The 27191-nt window shown below is 35.5% G+C and overlaps 1 protein-coding gene across 3 annotated transcripts in view; it reads right to left on the bottom strand.

Annotated features, from left to right (window-relative positions):
- The window catches only part of LOC115209885 (glutamyl aminopeptidase), a 336415-nt gene that overhangs the window by 108311 nt on the left and 200913 nt on the right, over window positions 1–27191 (bottom strand). For all 3 annotated transcript variants that reach the window (XM_036501448.1, XM_029778468.2, XM_036501449.1), the window contains 3 exons: window positions 16636–16745; window positions 16062–16225; window positions 1569–1689 (listed from right to left, as the gene is read on the bottom strand). In XM_036501448.1, coding sequence (XP_036357341.1) covers window positions 1569–1689; window positions 16062–16225; window positions 16636–16745 — 395 coding nt within the window. The remainder of the gene's footprint in view (window positions 1–1568; window positions 1690–16061; window positions 16226–16635; window positions 16746–27191) is intronic.

Genomic DNA, 27191 nt, shown 5'->3' with positions numbered 1-27191 from the left:
AATTTTTGCATCTAGTCGTTAGTTGTTTCAAGATATTTAGCAAATTGTGGAACTGAGATTTCTGCGCTTGTTATGACAGTTGTATTTATCTATCTTTTCTTACGCCTCTCGTGGCATTCAAAGAATTTTTGCATCTAGTCGTTAGTTGTTTCAAGATATTTAGCAAATTGTGGAACTGAGATTTCTGCGCTTGTTATGACAGTTTTGAAGGATCTTGCAATTACTTAGGAGTTGATATTTGCATCCATATGTGTCATGTTGACAAATATTTTCTTCTTCTTCTTCTTCTTCTTCTTCTTCTTCTTCTTCTTCTTCTTCTTCTTCTTCTTCTTCTTCTTCTTCTTCTTCTTCTTCTTCTTCTTCTTCTTGTGTGTGTGTGTGTGCGTGTGTGTGTGTGTATGTATGTGAGAGAGGAGAGGAAGGGGTGATACTGAGAGAGAGAGAGAGAGAGAGAGGGAGACCTTCAGAAAATACCTTATATAATATTGAAATAAGTATGGAGAAGACGTTTGGAAAAGAAGCCAAGAGGTAAAACTGAATTTTCACTGAGAGGGAAAACCGAGAAAACTATAAAAAAAAAGACCGAATTATGAACTATGTGTCAGTCATTGAGAGTAATGAATGTGAGTAAGGGAATCTGAGCATATGAGTAAGAAAGTGAAGAGACGACTTTTCAAATATCCAGCAACTAATGAAAGTACTGCAAAACATTAACAAGAAACTCAAGAAAAAAGAAGCAAGGTAAAATATGAAACTCACGAAAAAAGAAGCGAGGTAAAATATGAACAACTGAAAAAAGACTAAAATGAAACATGGCTTGGAATAAAAATATTAAGAATTGCTGAAAGGAGAACCCAAAAGATTCTCATTTTGACAGGCATTTCAATAGCACATACATACATTACATACATACATACATACATACATACATACATACATACATACATATATGCATACATACACACACATACATACATACGTACATGCATGCGTACATACATACACACACACACACATACATACGTACATGCATGCATACATACGTATATACATACATACATACATACATACATACATACATACATACATACATACATACATACATGCATACGTGCATATGTGTGTGTGTGTGGTATGTGAGTGTGTGTGGTATGTGAGTGTGTGTGTTAGTGTGTGTGCGTCGGAGGGGAGAGGGAAAGAAGGAGAGAGAATATGTGAGGTAGAGAGAGAGAGAGGAAGGAAAGAGAAAGTTTTGGAAATGCATGTGAAAAATGAGACACAGATAAACAGAATATAAAAACTTATCCATGGCAGACAAAATGATACACTCATGGATTAACATACAGTCTGTTAGTGGTAGGGAGTGATAAGTGTACATTGAGACAAATGGCAATTCAAATAGTAAAGATGGAACCAACATATTTCTTCTAGCAAGTCTACTTCTAAAATGATAAAATTTCCTGACGAATTTCAATAATTAAAATTGTAACCTGAATGAAAAGACAAATTATTGGTATTAATCATTATTGCTATTATTGTAAAGAAGGACAATGAAGACAATCGATTACCTGATTTGTTGAGAATATCAGATATATTGAAATATTCTGTGAAAAATGCATAACATCGTTCTGCGAACTTCAAGGCATAATTCGTCTGGTTTATCTTCTCTCGCTGGGCCCACATTCTTAACTACAGAAACAAAAAACAAAACGATACCGTAATGTGGCGCGACATGACGTCTATAAGTTATTAGGAATATATATGTATGTTTGTATTCATGTGAGCATGTGAGAGTGTGTATGAGAGTTCATAAACGCGTATGAGAGAGCACGTGTGTGCATATAAAAATCTATATGAAGTAAAAGAAAGACACAAAAGCTACAAACATAGCCAAGATTCAATATACAAAGCATTCAACCTCATAAAATATATCACCATATTACAAGTTAACAAGATTTCTTATTAAAACGGTATTGAACCAAATTCAACAAATTCAAAGAACAATGCAATTCCTAACTTAATACCAGAATAACAATGTTTCCGGCTGGACACCACGGCGTACTCGTTTCTTTCATATTTCAAATCAAGTATGTAAATGTTTGTTCCTGCTTTTTTTTTCTTTTTTTGTTTTTTTTTGTAACTAACTTTCCATTTTCCCAAAACATCTCCCTTATTTCCTTTTACCAGATGGGACTACTTTTATTAATGTCCAACACACAGAAAAAGCATCAGCTCTTCGTACGATGTTACTGAAATATTTGAACAATACTAATTTAAGAAAGATCAGGAAGCAAACTTTATAATACGTAATACAATAAGCGATAAATATGTGATACATACGCTAGTCCACCAGGTTTTACCTAGATGGGTAGAAGGTATTGGAATAAATAGTACTAAAGTAATTTAAGTTTGTCAGTGTACATTGATATGTTACCGAAAAAAATGTATGCTTCAACAGTTCGTTTCCAAGAAAATGAATGCGGTAAGCACGTAATCACACTTATCGGTATGCATATACGAGGGGCGTTCAATAAGTAATGCCCCTGACCCACTTCCCATACCAGTAGAGCAACGGAACTTGGCACAGTTATTGGTCTTTTTCTACATAGGAACCACTCAGAGTTACGCATTTACGCATCGCTTGATCCAGCTCTGGAGACCGTTTTTGTAAAAGACCCCAGCTTGGTCTTCCAACCACGACGTGACTTTAGAAATCAAGGCTGCATCATCTGGGAAATGCTTTCCTTTCAAAAACAACTTCATGGCTGGGAAGAGGTGAAAATCAGAGGGTGTAAGGTCAGGAGAGTAGGGAGGTGGGGGAGGAGTTCATAGCCGCACGCCTGTGCTTCTGATCTGGCGACAAGCGAGTTGTGGACCGGAGCGTTGTCCTGCAGGAGGAGGATGCCTTCGCTGATCTTGCCCCGCTTCTTGATTTTGATAGCTTCTCTTAATTTCCTCAAAAGTGAAGCATAATAGGCTCCTGTAATTGTGGTACCCATTGCATATGCAAATGGTCATGAATGATAGTTTCCACAGACCCGGTACTAATCTTGACCTCATGGGCTATTTGGCGAATAGTTATGCGTCGATCTTCCAAAATGGCAGCCTCAACTTGACGGACAGATGCCTCATCAATGGCAGAAGGGGGTCGACCAGATCTGGGAGCTGTTTCCACAGAGTTCCGACCATGTTTGAATTCACGATGCCAGCGTTTTACAAGGTCATATGATGGGGCATCATCACCATAAGTTACTTTCATTTCATCAAAAGTCTCCCATGGTGTGCGTCCTTTCAAATACAAAAACCGGATCACTGCTCGACACTCAACAGGCTCCATTTCACACTTGACTCAGTTCAAACACCTGTAAATCAGAAACCATAATTAGTTCAGAGCTGTAATTTGCCACCTAATCTATAGAGATATAAGTAATTGCACATGCAAAATTTCAACTAGATCAAACACCTGGAAGTGGCTCAGAGGCATTACTTATTGAACGTCCCTCGTAATTATAGTATATACATATCACACACACACACACACGCACACACGCGCACACACACACACACGCACACACGCACACACACACACACACACACACGCACGCAAACACGAACACACACACACACATGTTTGTATGTATATGTATGCATGTATTTATGGTTAAATTTTTTTCCTATATATATAATTATCTTATTTTCAGTAAATATGTATCTTTATTTTTAGAATATATTTATTTAATTTTAGTATATATTTATTTTATTTTTTATTCAGAAGTCCTGCGGTGGTGAAGGTGGTGAAATATGCAGACCTGATGGGTTAGAAGCATGTAGTCAGTGACCTGCACGTAGGCGTCCCATGCTAGATATAAAGTCGTCTCCTTGTCACTCAAGACAGCGATAGGATTCAGTTGGTGCATGGGAGTCTGAGCTGCTTCGGTTGGAGAAGGCACTGCTCACCCGGAGGTTCTAGAAAAGGAGAACAAAAAAAAAAAAAAACTGCCTGTCTTTCTATATCTGGTCAGTTTAGCGCTCCTGACGGATGTCCACCCTGCGCTCGAAAAGCAAAGAAACATTTTTTTTTTACAAAATCTGGATGGAACTTGAACATTTCATGTTGGAATGTGTGTACTCTGTTGGATAACAAGTGTGATTGTAGGCCTCAAAGACTCACTGCACTTGTTGCTCGCGAGCTAAACCGCTATAACATTGATATAGCTAACTCGAAGGTGGTGGTTAGCTTGAGAAAGTAGGAGGTGGATACACCTTTTTTTTGAAAGGTAAACTGAAGGTTGGTGTTGGCTTTGCAGTCCGATCTAACATCCTTAAGAAGATGGAGGAGCTTCCTGTTCCTATAAATGAACGTTTAATGATTCTACGATTGCACCTGAAAGTTGAGTGGTTTGCTACTCTAACGAGTGCCTATTCTGGCTAGTTGTAATGAAGATAAAGCTATTTTTATACCCAGCTGAGAGTCATACTTAAGAAAATCCCCAATTCTGATAAAGTCATTCTACTGGGGAATTTGAATTCCATGGTTGGAGCAGACTCGCAAACATGGAACTCTCTAGGATCTTGTCCAGGTATTCATTGATTTAACCAAGGTCTTTGATACTGTGAACAGAGCCTTGCTATGGAAAATACTTGGCAAATTATACTTATGAATCGTATTTCTGCTTCTTGCAAAGCATTTGAGCTCACCATTGGCCAAGAAAAGACTTGTGATGTTTCAGCCTGCACCAGGAAATCCATATGTAGAACCAGCTATCTTGGTTGAAGGAAAAATACTGAAAGTGGTAGACAAGTTTGTCTACCTGAGCAGCACACTCAGCCGTTCTTGCTCCTTGAATAATGAAATATCTTTCAGGCTGCAGAGAGCAACTGATTCCTTCCGGTCTCTTGAGTCTCGTGTCTGGTCTCAGTATGGCATCACAAGGCAAGCAAAAATTGTTGTGCACCGTGCTTACGTGTGCAGACAATTCGTAGAGAGACAATTCATTGACAGACAGTTCGCTGATTGGACAATAAGTCGACATGCGGAAGTATCAACCATGAAGTTCATCAGAACGGAACGAGGAGGCAGAAAGCTTCTATTCAAAGGGTACGCCAATATTATTGATAAAACCAATCGGTCAATTGTCCTGTCTGTAAGTTGTCTGTCGGCCAATTGTCTGTCAGCCAACCTTCTCTCGACAAATTATCCGTCTACTCCATGCATGTGTACTGACATCGCTCCTTTACTCATATGAGACATGGACCCTTTACAAACGTCATGTAAAGGTCCTTGAACGCTTACATCAGAGATGTCGGAGACACATTCTGAATGTTGGCTGGATTTAAGAACTCCAGACACACAGATCGTGAGGAAAGCTGATATCGTGAGTATTGAGGCGATGGCGCACAAGCAGCGGTTACGTTGAACTGGACTCTTTATTAGAATGAAGGATAGCAGGATCCCTAAACGGATGCTATATGGAGAACTTCTTAGTGGAAAGAGACCCCGGCAGGAACCAAGGCTGCGATTTAAGGACTGTGTCAAGTCCTCATTAAAGGCCTATGATATACAGGAGACCGACTGGGAGAGCAATGCCTGTCATTGCCACAGATAGAGGAAGCAGGTTAAGGAGGGGGTCGACACCTGTGAAAAAGCACGTATTCTTCATGAAGAATTTAAGCGTGCTGCTCGAAAGCGCACTGCTAGTGTAATGAATGGGGAAAGCTTGGTCTGCAATGTTTGCAGTCGTGTATGCTTGTCAAGAGCAGGGCTCATTAGCCACCAACACAGCCGCAAATGCAAAATATAAGTTAGTCCAAGAGCACATAATGTTCCCAAAGGTCAGCAATGGTCTTCCTAGGTCACAAGTGGACGGTCATCATAGTTAAATCTATAGTTAAATACGTAGTGCCTTATTTCTGAATGTCGGGCGTATATCCCTACCGTTGTGGCGTGGCAATAGTTTTGTTTAACGAGACGTGGGGATTTTTCAGGGTAATAATTTAACGGCTGATTTGAAAAATCGAAGTAGACCAAAAACATTGTTGTAATTTTAGTACCATACTATTTACAGTCTTTCGGCTATTAATGTTGTCGTTTAATTTTGAATTTGTGGTAAATAGATAGTGTGTGTGTGTGGGGGGGGGGACTAGGCAGTATCTTTATGTATGTATTTTATTTTAATTCGACCTGTTTGTTTTTGGTGACGAATACCATTTTTAAAAAGGTATTTCTATCATTATTAGTGACGATTAATGCATGCGTAGCACCTTGGCAAAGTTATTTTATACTCTATCCCCGGGCCGGAGGTAGCAGGAATTGAAGTCTCTTGAATATGTATGTATGTATGTATGTATGTATGTATGTATGTATGTATGTATGTATGTTTGTATGTACACATATTTTCCTGTCAATTTGAGGAAAATGAAATACCGAAAGGAAGCAATGGTGCACCTGCCATGACGAGTTAAAAGGCAGAATGTTTAAAACTAATGAAAAATGTTCATTGTGTTATTCACCAAGAAATGTTGGTTGCAAAGAGTATTTCTTCTGAGATTCATGTTCTGCAATTAAAAGCATCAATTCTATCCAAGCAAATGCCAAGTGCGAACGCCCTATTCAAAAAGTTTCATGAAGATAAAAATGCAGAACGTATGAAGTTATTGTTCTACACTGAAGTAAATTTTAAGAGAAACTGCTTCAAAAGATTTAAGGACGTATTTGACCTTCCCGGCAAGTTTTGGCAACAGATAGCAAAGCGTACTTGATTGAAAATTTTAAGAAATTTTGTTCTTTAACCAATCGACTCCAAGGAGCCAATGTGATACAAAAGTATCATCGATACAAAAGCAAACATATTTAGATTTGTGATACTTCTGAATTTATGCCCATACATGTCAAGAAGTTGAAAAAATGTGAGATAACTGACACAGAAAAAACATCATTGTTGCTAATTTCAAGATGTTTGTTCGTGACGTCTTCATTGACAAATTTTATGATCATGATGTAACTTTGAAGGGAGTGAAAAGATATACCCAAATCGACTATTTTTGTAAGGGAAGCACAATTATAGTTTCAGTTGTGTTATTTATTCCAGGATGGATTTAGTGCTGTTATCGATTCGCTGCAATTGGTCTCTTAAATCAAACAAATCTGTGGCCAGCGCAAAGTGAAAGTTTCCCACTAAGTAAGTAACGAGTGAATGAAACTTCCAATAATATTTAATTAAAACTTCTTTTGAATATATGAATGCTCTATACTAGTTTTATCCGATTATGGTGCAGAGTACGTTTTTGTGGATAATCGAAGTAGGATGTGGAATAAACGTTGGGGAAGACTGATCTAGTGAGAAGCAGGAGGATAACTGAATGTGTATGCGTGTACATCAAAGTACACAATAAAATAGTGCGTACATATGTGCATCTAATAATCTTATTTGATACTCAATTCTCTGTGGACTCTATCTCTTCCTATTAGTACAGAGTACTCATTTTCAGTACTTTTAGTACCTTTAATATGATACCAATGTATGACGCATTCTGACTAAAGAAATGTGTTCGTTCTTTCACCATTTTGTGATAACCTTTAATTCTCTAAAGTTCTTATTCCATTATAGCCGACTGAGAAATCGTGTGATCACGAGAGGAGGATTCTTTAAGTTTAGTTCGGTAATATCGTGAACTGACTGAAATAAAATATTCTAGTACAGTTGGTATTGAGAAATTTTGTACCGTTCGTCCCAATAACCGTGTTTATACATGCATGCATACATACATGCATGCATACATACATGCATGCATACACACATACATACATACATACATACGTACGTACATACATACATACATACATACATTCACACACGTATGTGTGTGTGAACCAACTTCGGTTGTATCCATTTCACTTATAACCAGTACACTGATATTAATGTGGCTGCCTCAGTAGAAAATTGAACTTAAAATGCAAAAGCATATAACTGAATACGACAATATATATTGTCACGCCTTCTGTAAAAATGAAAAACTTCATTTATGCCTTTAAAATCAATGAGGTTATTAGAACAATATTTTCACAACTTTTACGACCTAACATCTCATGATTATCGTCTTGACAAGGTTGCTCAAAATACTAGAAGTGACAGTCACATTTCTCTCATATCATATTTTATCACCTTAGAGAAATAAAAACATTGTGTAATGTAGGCCTAAACACAGCATGTTTGAAAAACACGATTCTCGGTTTCGGCTTGAATGCCTTTAATTCTCGCTTTACCACGAATCAACAAGGGAGCTCGTTCGCGGTTAATGGGCAAGCTAAAAAAAGGGATTAAATATCACCTTCAAATTACAGTCCCTTGAAAATGAAGTACAGATGGGATATAGACTATATAGTCTAAGATATACTATATCTGAGTGGGGAAATTCTTTCGAAAGCCTAGATCATCTGCTTACTATATAGTTACACATGTTTACGAATAAACCCTTTTAGAATGCAAAGAATACAAATTCAGCCGGCTACTTTGCACGATTGGTAGAATGACTGTGATTGCCAAATACCACTCAAGATGTCAGACACCAAAGTTGGTCTATGCTCAACCCGGAACTACAGCTCCGTTAAAGAGTCAAGCCACGGAAAGTTATGCTCAACAAAAACACCGTATATACACAGCGCCTGGAAACCCCTGAAGATGTCCTGTCGCAGTCGCAGTGTGCTTGCATATTATTAACCACAGCACTTCGAGATTCCATGCAGAGGGTCTTAGCTATAGAACGAACTGCTTCATCTGCAGAACACTTCTTATGAAACATACTAATTACAGAGGTTCCAATCCAGTCAAATGCGTTATGCGGCAGTATAAGGGCGATGAAGGCATATGCCAACTCTAACTTGAACTTTCAGGGAAAGTTTTCTCTCACTCTGTTTCTAGGTGAGACATTATCCTGATTGTAATCACATGCAATTTCCTATTCAATTAAGATCTGGGCCGAAGTAAATTAATCGAACAGTCAGTCAAAGACACATACTAGCCACTATGGACTTATTTCTTGAAGCATCAAGGTGAAAACCTTAATCTAATTATATAATTTATATAATGGTGACGGTAATGAGGATGATAAAGGAGGAGAAAGTGGTGTTGATTTTGATGAGAATGATTATGATAATGATGACGACTACGACGACGACGACGACGACGTCAACGACGATGATGATGATGATGACATCGACGGATACGAAGATTTTGATACTGGTAATAACTATTTTGATGACGATTATGTTCGATGATGCGAGTGGTGATACTGAGAATGCTGATGACATTCTTTGAAGGCAATGATGGTGAAATTGTGCAGATGATCATTGAAGATAAAGATGATGCTGATGATAATGATGAAGATGGAGACGATGGAGATAGTAATAATGTTCACGATAACGAGGGAGATGATGATGACGACGTCGATGATACTGCTGCTGCTGGTGATGACGATTCTGATGACGGTGGTGGGGATAATAAAAGTGCCGATGATGATGATGATGATGATGTACGGTGATGATAAACTGTTGTACAAAGCAATTATTTCTTCTGCCAACAAAATCGGAAATTTGACACTATTCTATTTAAGCCGTTCGAGTAATAAAATATAATTTTTTCTCCATCTGCTATAATTGTTAAGGCGCATTGTATAAAGTTGTTTTTAGCAACGGTACTTAGCTGAACTCAGAATTAGAGAGAGATTGGGACTTGGTATTTATTTAATCATTGATTTTTAAATCGAAATAACTCCTTGTTACCCTTGAGTGTTGAATAATCTCTCAGAAAATGAAATCTCTATTTTTGACACCTTCAAACACTAACCTATATTATCATTAATGTTTCTTTCTTTATCAAATCGCTCGACCATTATTTACCCATATAATTTTAACGTATAAACAACTTTGCCCAACAAGGGTGATTTTATTTCGTAGCTTTACCTACTTGAAATAGCAGCTAAATTCCGTGAAATTGCAACTTACTGTCTTAAAAATATCTAACTCTACATTAGATAATATAGTATAGATACACAACGCCTAAGATATGGGATTGTTTCGACTGGAACACTTTTGGTAACAGATCCCGTTAATTAGGACAACTCCTGAATTTTAATTCATCTCTTTATCCTCGTTCTCTAGACGCACTCCATATACGGTGATTCTAGTACTTATAAAGACTGACGTCTGGTAAATACATCAATTGTCTGTGTCTATATAATGAAACTATTTGTTATTTTGTAGCAGAGTATGGTGTTTGACCTCCCATGGAATGTTCTGATGTGTAGTCTGTTCGTTGTTACAGCATAATTATATATTAGGTTATGCCATAAGTAATATCCTGACTTCTATATCTTCAATTTGCAAACGCTTTAACAGTATTTTAGAATGTCTTAGACATTCAAGTAATATATGCATTTGGAGATATTCAAACTAATTAAATTAATTGAACTGAAATTTCACTAATTATAGCTCTTCAAATATGGAAGTGTCTAAGGAGCCTTTGAGGCACGTCTTAATATAATGGGCATCATGTCCGTCTGTCTGTCCGTCTGCCCGTCTGTTCCCTCTTCACGGTCAAACAGCTGGGCCAATGGTCACGATGTTTTTCGGGATTACGAAGGAGGTAATCGGGAAGGTTTTTAGCGAAAAAATGTGAAACAATATGACTATCTAGTGGATATTGAGTTTTGTATTAATAAATCACCTTTGATTTTTTTGTTAAAATTCCGGTGGGATTTCGCCCCCGTATGGTCCGTGAATTTAGGGGGTTTAGATTTGCGATACTATACCTATATTTCCCATCGTAGAAGGGCAGATTTGCTATCTTTCTAGAATGGGCGTTATATCCGTCTGTCCATCTCTTTGTCTATTCCCTCTTCACGGCCAGACGGCTGGACCAATGGTTACGATGTATTTCGGGATTGCAAAGACGGTCATCAGGAAGGATTTTAGCATTAAAAAGTCTGAAAGTATGACTATTTCGTGGATATCGATTTTTGAATTGATAAACCACCTTCGCATTTTTATTAAAAATTCACAGCGTCGTAGACATTGTCTTGAAGAGCCCAACCGCTGCCGAAAAAATGAGTTCCATGCGAAGAATGTTATTCTCTCTGTTTTTGATGGGATTGCAAAGGTGTCATTCACTTTCAGTTGTTACCAACTGATGCACTTGAGTTGCTACCAACTGATAAATGTTCAAATCTACTGTCAGCAATTAGAGCGTTTGAACGCTGCTTTGAAGTAAAATAGGCCTGCTTTAGTGAATCGAAAGAGAGTGATGATTTATCAGGACAATGCAAGGCTCCACTCTGCAAATATCACGCCACAGAAGATTGAGAAACTTAGCTGGGAAACAGTGCTCATCTGCCTTATTCCCCAGATCTTACTCCTTCAGATTACCATTTGTTCCGTAGTTTACAGAATCACTTGAATGGATTACCTCTCGAACAACTGACTTCCAGAGTGCTTCTCTTTGAAACCGAAAGTGTTTTTCACTAATGGGATTAAAAAGCTTACGAGTATATGGAATATCATGGAAACTATATTGACGATCGATTCAATAAAATCATAAACGGAAATTGAAAGAAGCCCTTTGTATATATATATATCATACAGACAGAAAAGTGATATTTCAAACACAGAATAGCCGTGAAAACAGCAGGTAGATTGGGTATTTTTTCTTCATATAGGGGTAAAGTATTCAATCCTTCTGTTGCTTTCACAGTTATACTAGTTTCTTGTCTGTATGATACGATACATATTCGACGCTTTCAAAAGACAACAAAATATGTTTCAAATAATCTATGCATTTAGCGTTTAATTTTACTAAATTTGGTATCAGCAGGCAGTTTAGCTTAATGGTAGATTACTCAGCCGGTATCTGAGAGGTGCAAGTTCGTGTCTGCTGATAACGTTTTCCGTCATATAAGGATAAAACACCCAATTTTGTGCTATTTTCACGGTTATACTTCGTTCGAAAAATTACTTTCTTGTCTATATGGTAGGATACACATTCGAGGGTTCCTCAAAATACAACCCCACCCAAAGTTTGCTTACATATGTTGTTGTATATATATATATATATTATATATATATATATATATATATATATATATATATATATATATATATATATATATATGTGTGTGTGTGTGAGTGTGTGTGTGTGTGCGAGTGTATGTATAACTGGCAGTATGCAAAAAAAAAAAAACAGAATAAGTAACTGACTTAAAAATGTAAAGATAAGTACTAGCGTTTATTCGTTCAGCTAAAATTATATATATACATATACATATACACACATACACACACACACACACACACACACACACACACACATATATATATATATATATATATATATACATTATATATACATATATGCACATGCATGTATATATATGTTCCCTCCATCGTTCTATTATCTTATCTTGTCCCTTTCAATAAATAATTAATTTCCTTTAATTCTCCGTTAATCTCTGTTTATACTATCTTATACTCTCTACATTCTCTTTTACAAATAGCACTCTCTCTTTTTCTCATTACTAACTGTCTTTCTTACCATTAGAGCTCCTGCCTTTTATTTTTTTCACTTTGTCTCTCTGTAATTCTCCTTTATGCTCATCTCTTTTCCATTAATTTCTAATTATTCTCACTTTACTTTACTTTAAATCTACTCTTCCTACTCTCCATTTAAGCTCCTATTAATCATTCTCTTTCTCTTGGTCTACTTTTAACTCCAGCTTCTATCCTTTTCAATCGTTATATCTCCTTTGTCCTCCCATCAACTCTCACTTTTCCTCTTCTCAACACACCAGTATTAATTTCTGATTCTTCTCACTTTTTTTAATGTTTTTTCTGTATCCTTGCTGAATCTTCACCGTAATTCGTTGCTCTCTGTTTACTTTGTTTTTGTTCTAAATTCAATTTTATGCCACTCTCCTTTACTCTTCATTTATTGTAACCTTACTTCGTCTTTTATTTTCCCTTGTATTCCGTATGCTGTCCATTGTTTTTTTCCTTTTGTCACGTTTTACCTCGTGTTTGCTTCATTCACTATATTTTGACTAAATCCTCTATGTGTTCTAATCTCATCGACGCTCTGATCTCCCTTTCTCATTGCTATCACTTTACCCTTTTCTTTCCCTTTCAGATTTCTTTATTTTTTCTCGCTGTTTACTTATCTTTTGGTCATCTTTCTTCTCTGCATTGTTCTCTCCTTACTCTCCGTTATCTTCTTAATCTGTCTTTACTTTGTCATTTGACCTATACCTTATTCTATTTACCTCTGTTACACATGTCTTGGTTTTTCTGGAAATATGAAAGATTTAACATAACGAAAAAGACAATAAAGGAGTGAGAGAGCGAGTGAGTGAACGAGAAAGCGAGATAGAGAGAAATAGGGAGAGAGAGAAATAGAGACATAGAGAGAGAAGAGAGAGAGAGAGAGAGTGAGAAAAAAAGAGAGAGATTAAGCAAGGAAGAGAACAGGGGGGATAGAGTGAGAAAGAGCGAGTGTGAGAGCACATGAAAATTAAAATAGGAAAGGAAAGAAATAATGAAAAAACGGAAAAAGAAAATAAAAAGAAATTGGGTTGTTAAGGACGATATTTTTCGTGATAATATTTTCTAGAAATACTGACAGGAATCTAAACATCAAAAGATGTTGTTGTGGTTGGTGGTGATGATGTTGGTGATCAAGATGATGTTGACGACGACGATGATGATGATGATGGTGGTGATGATGACGATGATGATAATAATTGTAGTGATGAATACTGTGGCATTGAGGATAGCTCATAGCTATGATGATGATTATGGTGATGACAATCGATTTTTATCATTATCATGATTTGTTGGTGTTGCAAATCATGATGTCGATGTAATGATGGTGATTATGATGGCACTGTTATTACGGAGCATCAAGATAATAAATAAAATGATGGTGGTAGTTGTTACTGTAGAGGATATGATGATGACAATGAAGATGATAAAATGAACAATTTTAATAGTGAAAATAGTGGCCGTGATAGTGATGATGATAATGAAAATGATGATGATGATGATGATGATGATGATGATGATGATGATGATGACAAAGACGATGACAACGTCAACGACGATGATGACAATGTTGATGATAGTGGTGATTAGATTGTATCGATGCACAATGAACAAGATAATTGCTGCAATTAAAACAGAAAGCCGAGGCAAACGATAAAAAAGTTTTTTTTAAAGCAAACAAAAATACCAAGTAAAATTCAATTATGATAGAATATGATATCTCCAATCATTGTTTGATTGTTGATTTGAATTCGTATGATTTCATCAGCTGCATTGTATTATAGTGTTGTTGATGTATGCCTTCATTCTCTTTCAAAGAGATGTTGTTTCTGTAAGCGCATGCATGCATGCACAGTGAAAAATACGAGATTAAAAACAACAAAACAAAACAAATCGATGCTTATGGACATTTGAATGTCTATGCGTGTGTTTAAATTTATGTATAAGAGCACATTGTGCATGTAAGAGCGTTTGTGTTGAAATGGTCAACTGCTGTTACTTTACTAATTCATACATGTCACGGCAAGTCTGTCTATAATTTCATCTTGATTATCAGGATGACATTAGACTATAAACACCTCAAAATCACACAAATATTAGAATATTAGTAACGTCTAATTTAAGAACACTCATAAAATTTCTATGTTCCTGTTTATATGTAGAAGAGGTAGAATAGTCGAGTGAGTAGCTTATTTTACCGCAATCTCAAATCTAATACAAGTATTTCGTCGCATTTTTGGGGCAGCAGCACATTCCTTTTCTGTTAGGTGCCACGAAAACGGTATATATGTATGTATGTAACACAGGCGAAATAACACCTCACAATGCCATCACGTTTCGGCTCGCTGTAGGAGATGTAGGAATACAATAAGTAGCAACCAAATAATCTCTAAGCACATAGCTTGACATTTTAGGGGAAGGAGATTACATCGATCCCGGTGTTTGACAGGTATTTATTTCATGGACCCCGAAAGGATAAAAGGCAAAGTCCACCTCGGTGATATTTCAACCCAAAATGTAAAAAACCGAAGAAATGCTGCTAAGCATTTTGTCCGGTGCGGTAACAGGTCTGCCAGCTAGCCACCTTAATATCAACTAAATAATAATGGTAGTATAAGGGAAGAGATTGGTTGATTAAACCAACCCCAGTACCTGACCACTACATCGAATTATCGAACCTAGAAGAATGAACAGCAACACTAACCTCCGCGGGATTTGAACTCAAGGTTTTTGACATAGTAACGATGATAGTATAAAGAGCTAGAAAAAATGCTGACGTATAGTAATAACTATATTAAAAATGACTCATAATAATCGCACTAGGTTACTGTATTAGAGAGTTAATTATATCGTTCCCAATAATTGGCTGGTAGCTTATTTTTTCGACCTCGAAAGAATGAAAGGACACGTTGATCGTCATAAAATATCAGAAACTTATACGGCAATACATTTTGCGGCTTTGCTAATTCTGCCATCCACGTGGCTTATTTATTATTGTAAATAAGTGTCGTCGTAGTTATATACATCTCTATATCCGTAAATGCGGAGCGTGTATATTTTGCGCTCAATAATTTAGTAATATTGTATACATGGTGTAGTTTCTGTGTGAAGCAATGGAACATATCAATATAAATAAAAATAGAAATAATAACTGGATACAGTCTCAAAATGAAAAATTGCAAATGTAATGAGTGTGCATATCAAATATATTTACAAAGATCAATATATCATAAAATGAAAAGTAAAGTAGTATATATATTTGGAACTTAGTAACCTCGGTATTAGTCTCAAATATATCTTTCCAAAGACGGACACCTCTTCGAAACGTTATTACTTCTCGCACAAAATGAACTCACTGTAATTATTTTTATCTACCAACTTTTGCTGACGCAGGCCATCACCTGTTTCCTTGGATTCTGGATGCTACTGTATTTTAAACAACAACGAAATTATTTATAATTACAGCGTATCAACTTACAGTGTAGTTATTTTTTAAGATTTTCTCCCTATAGTCGAAGTCTGCAACAACAAACGCAAGTAGATAGGAAGACATAATCGGCGATGTGGCGTACTGGTTTCGCATCCACTTATCCGATAGTTTCGTTTGGTTGACAATCGGCATGTTACTAAGAGCTACATACCCTAAAATGAAAAAGAAGAGAGTGTATATGCTTGACATGCATGTTTGATGCCGAAAATATCCAAATAACGAAACATACTCTTTATGGCTAATTCGTACTTTTTATTGATAATGTAGACTAATATTTATAGATAATATAGTGTACTTCTTATCCTACATTGATTACTTTTAGTGAACATTACAGATAATTAGCAATTAAGACCTTCAATGGTATTTTAGGCAATTTATTATAATTAAATAAGGAAAATTTTTGTTGCCGAGTTCACATATATTAAAATACTGAGGTAAAAGCGTCTTTATAAACTATTGAAATAAGTAATAATCCGAACGCTTTTGTGCAAGAATATATGTAATGAAGGAAATGAAATTTCAGTCTTATAGAAATTGGATAAATGAAGAAAATGGCCTTTACCTGTAGGGTATATAATACTGACTGTAAATCGGGCTTTTAAATCAGGTTCGTCGAAACAGGGAAATACCTTTCTTGCGTCAGCTGCTTGTAGTTGAGATGAAGCCAAATGCCTGTGTAAAATAATTAGTGGGTGACGTAGTTAGTAAAGTATACAGCAGCTATTACGAAAGAAATTACAATTAAAGTTATTTTTAAGTTAGGCACTATTTGTATAAATCTTTTTAATAATACGCTCTTGAACAAATGAACGGGTAATGATGAGTCGGTTAGGATTTGAACTTGCTTCTGAAGTATGAAATTTGATGCTGTTCTGTATTGTGTCTGATGTTTTATTGTTTTCTCTGTTGCAAATGAATGAGAAAGTCGCTTAGCACATTAAAGTGTAGGTTTGTTACTTGAATACATCATCTTCTCAACGTAGGAATAACACAGGCACTTCTCTTCAAGAGTAAGACAAAAGTAACAGAAGTCAGCTAGCGGGATTCAGCCCTCTTAAAGCTATTCTTGTCATAGAATTTTATCTTGGTATTCCAATTTAACCAAATACTTTTCGATTATAAAATGTAATTCTTGTGGTATGAAATACTCATCCCAATTTTTGCGAATCAAGCTAATGAAGAAAACTTTGGTAGTAGTAGAATGCCGATAAACTTGTACATTCTTCTTATTTAATAAATAAATTTAATCGGTTTCATGGCAAAATACTAGACTAGAGATGACATTCACTAAATAAAGTACATTGTTTAGTTTCTATTCCTGTTTGGAATTATTTCTTTGGAATTGCAGACTGCTGTTCAATTTCTGCCGAGGTCAACTTTGTCTTTTATCACTCTAGATCGATAAAATGAATTCCCTATCAAATATGGAAGGGGTTCTATTTAATCGACTAACTCCCTCTATCAAAATTTCAGGCCTTGTATCTATATCAGAAACAGTTTTTGAATCACTACCATAAATAGCCAGTCAGTTCAACCTCGTATTTGTGGTGGTGAATATCTTGACTTAGAGAATACCATTGAATATCTATTATATAAAATTCGTTCTGTGTGTGTGTCTTCTAGGATCTCGGGCATCCTCCATCCGGTTGCGCTCAAAGTTAATATGTAGATACCGACGGTATAAGTCTTGAAAAAATTGCAAAAATCGATTCCAGGTGAGAATGCGATCGATAAAGCCGTGGGAAAGTGCATTTGTACGCGTAAGTACATCAACTGTTACGATCGACACTACGCGTACGCGAGAAAAATGCACGTGCAGTTTGCGCAAAAAAAGCCGGCTGGCTTGAAATAATGCCACAAAATGCAGTATATCTAAGAGACCAAAAAAAGTAAGATGCAAAAGAGATATTTTCTTCAAACTTGGCATGAAGGAAGGAAAGACCGATTGGTTACTCAAGAAGTTTTTGTTTTTGCCGTAACTTCGTTTAACAAAACCAAAACTTTTATTGAAATAAAGGTATGCTTAATTACTTTTTAATGAAAAGAAAACACTAATTTCTTTTTATTCAGCAGATATGATTCAGCACCGTCCATTGGACGGGGGGCATTTTGCTCGTATATATATATATATAATAGATCTTAGGCAAATCAGTTTTGCAGAGCACCTCCCTCTAGCTATATCTATGACTACATTTGACTCCCGAATCGTTGACTAGTGAAGTGTAGCCTTATTATCTAATTCATTTAACAGTCATATATATTTACATCTCTATAAATTCCATAAGAAAGCGTGAATAATCTAATCGATACAAGTACTGAGAAATCAACGTTTCCTGCGTATGACACTGTGTTGTATTCGTGGCTAACAGATTCAACTGTGAAAAAGTAAGTTCACTAAGCTGTATGTAGGTAGCGAAGATTGATAATTTATTGCCCTAAGCATCATAGTGCAACTGGGCTGATTAGAACTTTACTGGTTTTTAATGACAAGTAAACACTTGTAACACAGCAGCACCCTACTCGTGGGAACGTATGTATCTCCTTCCCTTTACATTAAGAAAACTTGTGATAAATGCTAGCACCGTAGGTGTCTGTGGTTAGGCAAACAGCGGTTTAATGTCAGTCTTCAATGTGTCATTGCGTACGTGGAAGGATACAAAACATTAACCATTCAGCACATAGATGGGCAGCTTGCTGTTACTGACCGCTGCAATCGTCATTTATATGAAACAGTCATTAGCAATGGTGAATAATGCATTAATTAACCTCAATTTTCAACACTCAGTCGAGTAATTTTAACGAAGTAAACTTGATTTTGATTCTGCAAGCACATGCATAAATCTTTACTTCTATTAACAACTAAATACATTTTCAATATGCAAACTGATTTTTCTACATATAAACTGATTTCTTTTCAGACAAATAATTTTCAGTTGATACTTTATTAGTAATACAATGAGAAAATTTAGTTACGAATGTATGCTTCTTTTAATAAAAGCATGAAATTAAATTATTCTCATTGCAGTAGATTAATGCAAATAACTAACTGCTGATTGGTTTTTGCGTCATTTACTTTGAAGACGATGAAAAATCAATAAAATATTTATTCATGTCTAGGTTATATATTTGATAGAAGACAAGAAAATTCAATTGATGAAATCTTTGCATAGACCTGGAGAAATTAATGTTGAAGTCACTTCGAAGTTAAATAGTTTAAAATATAATCTGCAACTTTCAAATTAGGTAACTCTAATACTGTAAAACACAAAGTACGAGTATCTCTCTGATTTTCTGAGTTCATAATGTAGTTTCAGTTTCTTATTTTCAAGGAATTTCAATTCCCTTACACCTAGTGTATCACAACCTGCCATTCTACCTTTAGCATGAAATTTAGATCCCTTAACAGAAGTAATTCCTTTTAAACAAAATTTTTGATTTTTGAGTTTTTCGGAATATAATAACATTTAACTACGCACCAATATAAGTTATTTTCTGCTTAGGTTTTGTATTTCTTGTTGTTGAGTAGCTTCGACCAGATGTTACAGAACCAACAAATGAAGCATACAGAGGTAACCTGACTAACAATATTGTCAAATAAAGCAAACTATCTCCGTCCTTTCATGTTTTAAAAGATATCTTTCGAATAAGATTATAGAAAATTTGATGTTGGAAATTTAGTTTACTACATTGAAAAGGTCAATCACGCTATCAATTGAGTAAAGATCGATAAATGAGTGGGTCTACCATTATTCAGTCGGGTCAGATCCAATCTAGTAGAGTTCTGATTAAAAACTTACTATCTGTGAACTTTCTTTTTCTCCGCCTGAAAGACGTAAAACATATATATAGCATTTATAAAACTGCAGTGCCGAATGAACCCTTATTTTTTAAAGTTGATAGGATGTGATTTAAGGGATACTTGTCTGCTGATTCTTAAACGTAGAACGTGTGCAGAGAAGCTCCATTGTTGGTTTGTGAAAAGAGATACCTATCATTTAAATGCAGAATAATCGAAAACTTTGAACGATCCCATTTAAATAGACTGTACAGGTACTGCAAAAGTAGATGCGAAAATCAGTACCGCGAGGGACCAAAATTTAAGAAGTTCATAGACCGTATTTGACAAAACAAAGTGTTATCTCCACAGCAAGAAGCCTATATCATGAATGAGTTCGCCTATAGCAAGGTACATAGTCCCCTTATTTGCATGAAAAACACAACTTAAATCCAAACTGGTGGTTCTCCTTTTAATGTATAAATACACACACATACATACGTAGACACACACGTATTCATACACACAGAAACACACACACAGACATACACACATACGCGCGCACGCAGTGACAAATATGGGTATATCAAATACAACAGAAATTCTTGAGTTATTGAGATAAGGAGGAAATCACAAAGAAATCATAAGGAGGAGATCACAAAGGACAGGAATGACCAGTCATATGCGGTTCTCGAGAAGACTCGCTCATCTCGGCGAAAGTGAATTTAGGTAGAGCTATGTGCACACGAGCATATGTGAGTTTATACACACCCATCATTTCCGTAACTGCGGTTCTTTCTTTACACGACTTTTCTTTCTATTTAGAGCTACTTCACTATAATTCATTTTTCATCTATTAATACTGTTCTTTCCTCCTATGCTTTCTTTAAATCCTGCTATGCCATCAAATTAACTCTCCATACGATTCACACTCTTCCTTCACCACTATATCTCTCCTACTTCATATACTACTCTAGCTTCTTTATTCCTCATCCACCTCTGCAACTTAACATGTCATTCTCTTTTTCCCTCTCTCTTCGTATTATTTACTGTACCGTCATTACTATTCTGTAACTCCTGGCTCATCGGCTCTACTCATTCATATTCACTTCACTTGGAAGTTCCACCCTAACTCGTTATCACCATTATTTTTATCACTGGCCAGCTCCATCCGCTCACTCCCACCTTTTCTTCTAAAATGTTAGTAGCTATGTAACTCATCTACAGCAAAAGGCTAATTCTGCTTTGTTCTCTATTTCTCTACTCATCTCCTTGCAAAAAGTGATCTCGTAGTCTTGCAAAGCTGTATGAAAACCTCACTTGTACTGGTTGTGTGAAAAATGTACCCATTATCCATTACAAACTAGTTGGTGTTAGGAAGGGTATCAAGTCATAGAAAACATGTTAAAGCAAACACTGGTGTACAGTGCATTTCAATTGGATCTTGTCTAACCCATGCCAGCATGAAGCACGAAAGATAGATGATGACGATGACCTTGATGATAATGATTATGATCTCTGCCTCTTGTCATAATTATCAAAGGAAATTACGAAAACTAAAATGGGGAAATAATCTCAAGAATCCAGAATTTCATCAAAGTTGACATGCCATTAAGGGATAGGGCCGTTTTGTCTGGAAACAGTCGAGGACACGTTTCTCTGCTTTAATACACATCAATAGTACATTTGTTCAATATACATACATACATATATATATATATATATATATATATATATATATATATATTTATATATGTCTGTGTGTGTATGTGTGTGTGTGCGTGTGCACGCGCGCGCGTGTGTGTGTGTGCGTGTGCGCGTGTGTGTATATACGTGCGCGCGTGATTGTGATTATGCATGTTGCATCAGTCTTTATGTTCGTGCGTGTGTATGTGTGTGTTCTTATATGTTTATAAATTTAAAGTTGATTTTAATGAGCAGTAAACAAACCGCGGAACAAGTAAGAACAATCGTGTTTATATTTTCGTGCGAGAAAAGAAAATCTGCTTAAAGTTTCACAGCGAAATTTAAAAAATTTATAGCTAACTTCAGTTTTATTTTAAGCTTAACTATCTATCTATCTATCTATCTATCTATCTATCTATCTATCTATCTATCTATCTATCTATCTATCTATCTATCTATCTATCTATCTATCTATCTATCTATCTATCTATCTACATACCGGCATAGATACATACATAAATACATGGTGGCGGTCAACTCATAACTGAGTAAGAACACTTCTTAGAATCAAGAGTCCAAAAGCTCCTGTTTATGAGTTTGCTTTAAGCGGATAGTGTTGCACAGCAGTGAGCCTACTTTTCAGTGCAAGCAGCTATATCACCAATGGCACGACCAAAAATCAATTGTACTTCAGGTTTTTTTAATACAAATTTACGTTCTCCTAGAGGAAAGTTCTAACGAGAACTAGGGGTCCTTCACTCCTAGTTATATAAGCTATAACACCCAGCAACAAGACTCACGCGTCATATGTAAGGTAAACTATCTGTCTTCTTATCTACATATCTATCTACCTATCTATCCACATGCCTATGTATGTATGTATGTATGTATGTATGTATGTATGTATGTATGTATGTATGTATGTATGTATGTTTGTATGCATGCATGTATATATGTATGTATGTATGTCATTTTTCAGTTTATATTAAGATTGTTTGCCAATAGAGAAAGAACCGATTTCTAACCTAGACCCAAGGCTCCTTCATTGTAATTTCAACATTATTTGTTTGTATGGATGTATGTATGCATATAGTTGCATAGGAAATCTTGAAATAAAACTGAATAATGAGATACATACATGCATGCATACATACTTACATACATGCATGCATATATACATACCTACATAACATACAAGCACACACACGCTCGCGTACGCACACTGAGGCATACACACACACACACACGCACACTGAGGCACACACACGCACACTGAGGCACACACACATATGTTGAACAAGCCACGACCAGCGAAACATCGAAGTTACTTTCCTGTCAATATATGATTGTATGTATGTATAATTGCTTTCCAATCTTGACACAAACTCAGCATCTAGTGCTTGTCTAGTATTTAATTTATCGATCTCAAAAGAGTGAAAGGCGATTTTGGTCTCGGCAGCATTTGAACTCAGAACTTGATATCTGGACTTAATGTAAGAACTAAATGTATATATAATAAATATAATGTACGTGCGTGTGTATGTGTGTATGTGTGTGTGTGTGTGCGTGTGTGTGTGTGTGTGTGGTGTGTGTGTGTGTGTGTATATGTGTGTGTGTGTGTGTGTGTGTGTGTCTGTGTGCTTTTGTACTGCTCTTTACATTCCATCTATCATTCTTTATGTTCATTTTCTTTGTCGATATATCATTTTAACCACGACTCAGTCACAGAAATAGAGATTAGGACAATCAACTAGCAAATCACATCCCAAAGAGCTGATATTCGAAAAATATATAATTATATATATATGATGGTTAGCTAACCTGCTGTTACATATTCACGCAAAAGGAATCTCAAGAGAAATTCGCCATTTTGATTTTGTTTTCTCCTACTGGTTTTCAAGCTCAAACAAAATTCATAATTGAGCTATTAAACATGATTGATTGTTTTGGCGAAACAGCTCAGGTTTTATATCTTCTTCACAATCTGAAATATTAGATGTCTGAAGTGGCGGTATTGGTAGCTTAGTAGGGAATAAAATAAAAGTGTGTTGCACATTCAATCCAGCTAGGTAACTTTTGTATTGTATTCAAGTTTAAGACATGCTAAACTAACTATAAACTATTACATTCAACCAGTATTCCGAAGCATTTAAACTATCTACAGTGCCTAGGCATAAAAAATACAATAACTTAAGAGGAAAAGAAGCAAACAAAAAACACATACACAATTTTACACACACACAACCATCTATGTACTTACGTACTTACGTGTGTTTATATCAATATACTGGTAGATGACTTTAATACAATACGTTTCTCACACTCATACATATCAATTTAAATTTACTGTCCGCCAATGAAGAAGCAGAGAAAGTAATGGACACTGGAAGCATTAGAGAAAGGCAGAGATAAAGACAGTCACTAACAAACAGAGAAATAAACAAGAGGATTGATTATGCATTGCCACATGATTTTCTTTTCGCTTAATATCTACACATAAACTGTAAGTTCTAGTTTTACTAAGTTTGTGTTTTGCAGCTGAAAAGAAAAGCAATTACTAACATTCCCATTTGCCTGCGTAACTTTTAAAATAAATAGTACACAGCTAACTTTGCTTCATATTAAAATCAATGCGAAAATTTATCACTCACCACAAGTCTTAATTCTTTACTGAAATGCAATTTCATAACGTCCATCAATTTAAAGTCCCTAAATTTAGTAGTCTACTGTGAAGATAGCTTTGTTGGCATCACTACAGCCAACTCCTGCATCAATGTATAATCGAGTACACTTTGAAATCTGGATTCAGCCAATAGACCTTTTCATTCAGATAAACAATAGGAGTATATACACTATCTTGTCCGAATAAATATAATCGTTAAAAGATCAACGCAGAATCAACAACAGGATGCAATGGATATTTGAGGACATTTAATTATTAATATATTACTTTCTTAAAAAAGAATTAAAAGATTTTTATTTCTTTCAAGTCCCTGACGGAAGATAAATCGATAACACAAGAAACGAAAACATATGCAGGTATTGTTGCCATAGGTGAGGAACACAGTGATTTTGAAATTGTCAAGTTTCTAAATGTGACAAGGTCTTTTCTACACAAAGTTCGGAAGGAACTGGAAGCCTCTGGTGGGAATGATTCAACCGTATCAAAGAAAAAAATAAATCCTAATCGTTCCGACGCAATAAAGATACTACCATTTCTCCAACGGGTTCAAATATGATGATCCCAGAAAAATCAATGAGGACCATTTCCTAAGAGCTTCAGATGTCCGAGTGAACTACCAGAACTGCAGCGTATGAAGACATGCGATACAAGTCATATGTACGGAAGAGAAGCTAATTCATGTCTATAAAGACACAAGAAAACCGTTGATCAAGGTCTACTGTGTAATTGACAGGGTTAAACAATCTCTCGCACATGGAATGTTTTGGTTATTCTCTGATGCGAAAAATTTCGACCAAGGCCAAAAATGAGTAGATTCTACTGATGTCCCCAGCAGGATGCACACTGACTTCACTGCAGATGCAGTGGCTTTAGTAAGTATTGTTATGTCACCTCACATCATTCCATAGAGTCTTAGAATTAATGCTGCTGGTTACATTTGGGTACTGGAGTAGTTTTTAAGCGCTGGATGGATGAAGTATGCAGTGGAAGACCATACGTGATTCAACAAGACTCAACAAGATTCAACAAGATTCAATAAAACTCAGCTCATTCTCACAAAGCCCACATGATCCAAGACTAGATATAAGATCATTTTGCAATCATGTAACCCCAAACATGTGGCCTCAAAACTCGTCAGATTTAAATAGCATGGACAACTACGTTTGTAGTGTTGTTGAAAGGTTGACTAATCGACGTAATCACAATGCTATAACTTCACTGAATGCCATCAGTGTCTAGATTACTACCCAAAATAAATGAGAGCCATTTAGCGGTCCCGTATTGAAGTAAACAGCGAAACTGAAGGCTGATTGCAGTTCATGTGCACAAAGTTTTACCAAAATACATCTAGAATATGGATGACGTATTTCTTATCTTATATTTCATGGATTCTAATGTCTTTTTTAAAACTTACTTGTTCTCAAAATTTGTCTCCTACACCACTCCGTACACAATTCACAACTTCATCTGCATCTATATATGCGTATGTGTTGCGTACACACACATACATACACCCATGTTTTAAGTATCTACATGTATACATACATGCATACATACATACATATATGCATATACGTACATACATGCATATATATATATGTATATATGTATGCATGTGTATATATATGTGTGTGCATATATATATATATATATAATATATATATATATATATATATATATATATATATATATATATATATATATATGTATGTATGTATGTATATATATATATATATATATATCATATTATATTAAATTAGAGGTAAAACCACTATTAGGCAAATCAAACAATGAAAAACATAAGCCAATACATAAAATTAATTAATTTATATTATTTTAAATATATATCAAAAGTATTAAAAGTTTAATAAAAGATAAAGAGTAAAACCTTACGATCGTTTCATGGCTGTACAATTCGTAATATATATATATATATATATATATATATATATATATCTCTTATTATAAAAGGCAGATTTTATCTGCCTCCCTTTGGGAGTTATAGAAATCTACAATATAGGATTTCTTCAATTACAATTTACCTAGCAATTTTAAGAGTACAATGCATCGCGTCATGCCAGGTCCAGTTTTTAAAATTTAAACTCCAATTAAGCAAAATTTACAGAAAACTCACATTCTGGTGTGTGTGTCAAATGCTTTTCTTAGTCTGGTTTACACCACACGCAAACGCACACACACACAAAGGAGCGAATTGTTTCACTCACGCTATCACCCTTCTCCTCCTTTGTTTTTGCAAGTTGGCAGCTATTAAAGTGAAACAGTGAATCCGACAGCGATAAGAAAACGAATTGGCACCTGAATGGATGAAAATTTAAAAACTGTTTCTTTCGTGAGTTTTCTGAAGAAACTGGACCAAGCCACAGACTTTCCCAGAAGAGTAAAGCCTTAGACTATTCTATTTACTTTTTCGAATGAGCCTATTTGAAATCATTACGCTAAACGTAAACAAACCGAAAGAAAGGATAGTTTTGTTATTTCCCACAACCTTAAATGAAATTAAGGCCTATTTTGCCATAAATATTATTATGGGTATCAGAATTTACCCAGAATAACAAATTCTATCGTAAAATTTTGTTTTATACCCAATTGAATATTAGCTAATAACCCTTTTCTATAGCGATGTTTGAACAAAATTTAATAATTTTACAGAAAGTTACCCAGAATACAAATTCTATCGTAAAATTTTGTTGTATACCCATTGAATATTAGCTAATAACCCATTCTATAGCGATGTTTGAACAAAAATTTTAAAATTTTACAGAAAGTTACCCAGAATAACAAACGAGCCCTTCTGGGTATTAGCGCGCGTCTACGATGAGTCTACGATTTAAAAAAAATTACCATCATATTTTTTAATTTTAATGCATTTTTTTCGCTTTTATATAAGGGAAGTAACTCTCTAAAAATATCTACGATGTGTCAACGATTTAAAGAAAAATTTACCTTAATTTTT

The sequence above is a fragment of the Octopus sinensis genome, linkage group LG3 (assembly GCF_006345805.1).
Source record: "Octopus sinensis linkage group LG3, ASM634580v1, whole genome shotgun sequence".
In the NCBI taxonomy this organism is placed as follows: Eukaryota; Metazoa; Mollusca; class Cephalopoda; order Octopoda; family Octopodidae; genus Octopus; species Octopus sinensis.
The sequence above is the reverse complement of the archived record's forward strand: the minus strand, read 5'-3'. Positions and strand labels throughout refer to the sequence as shown.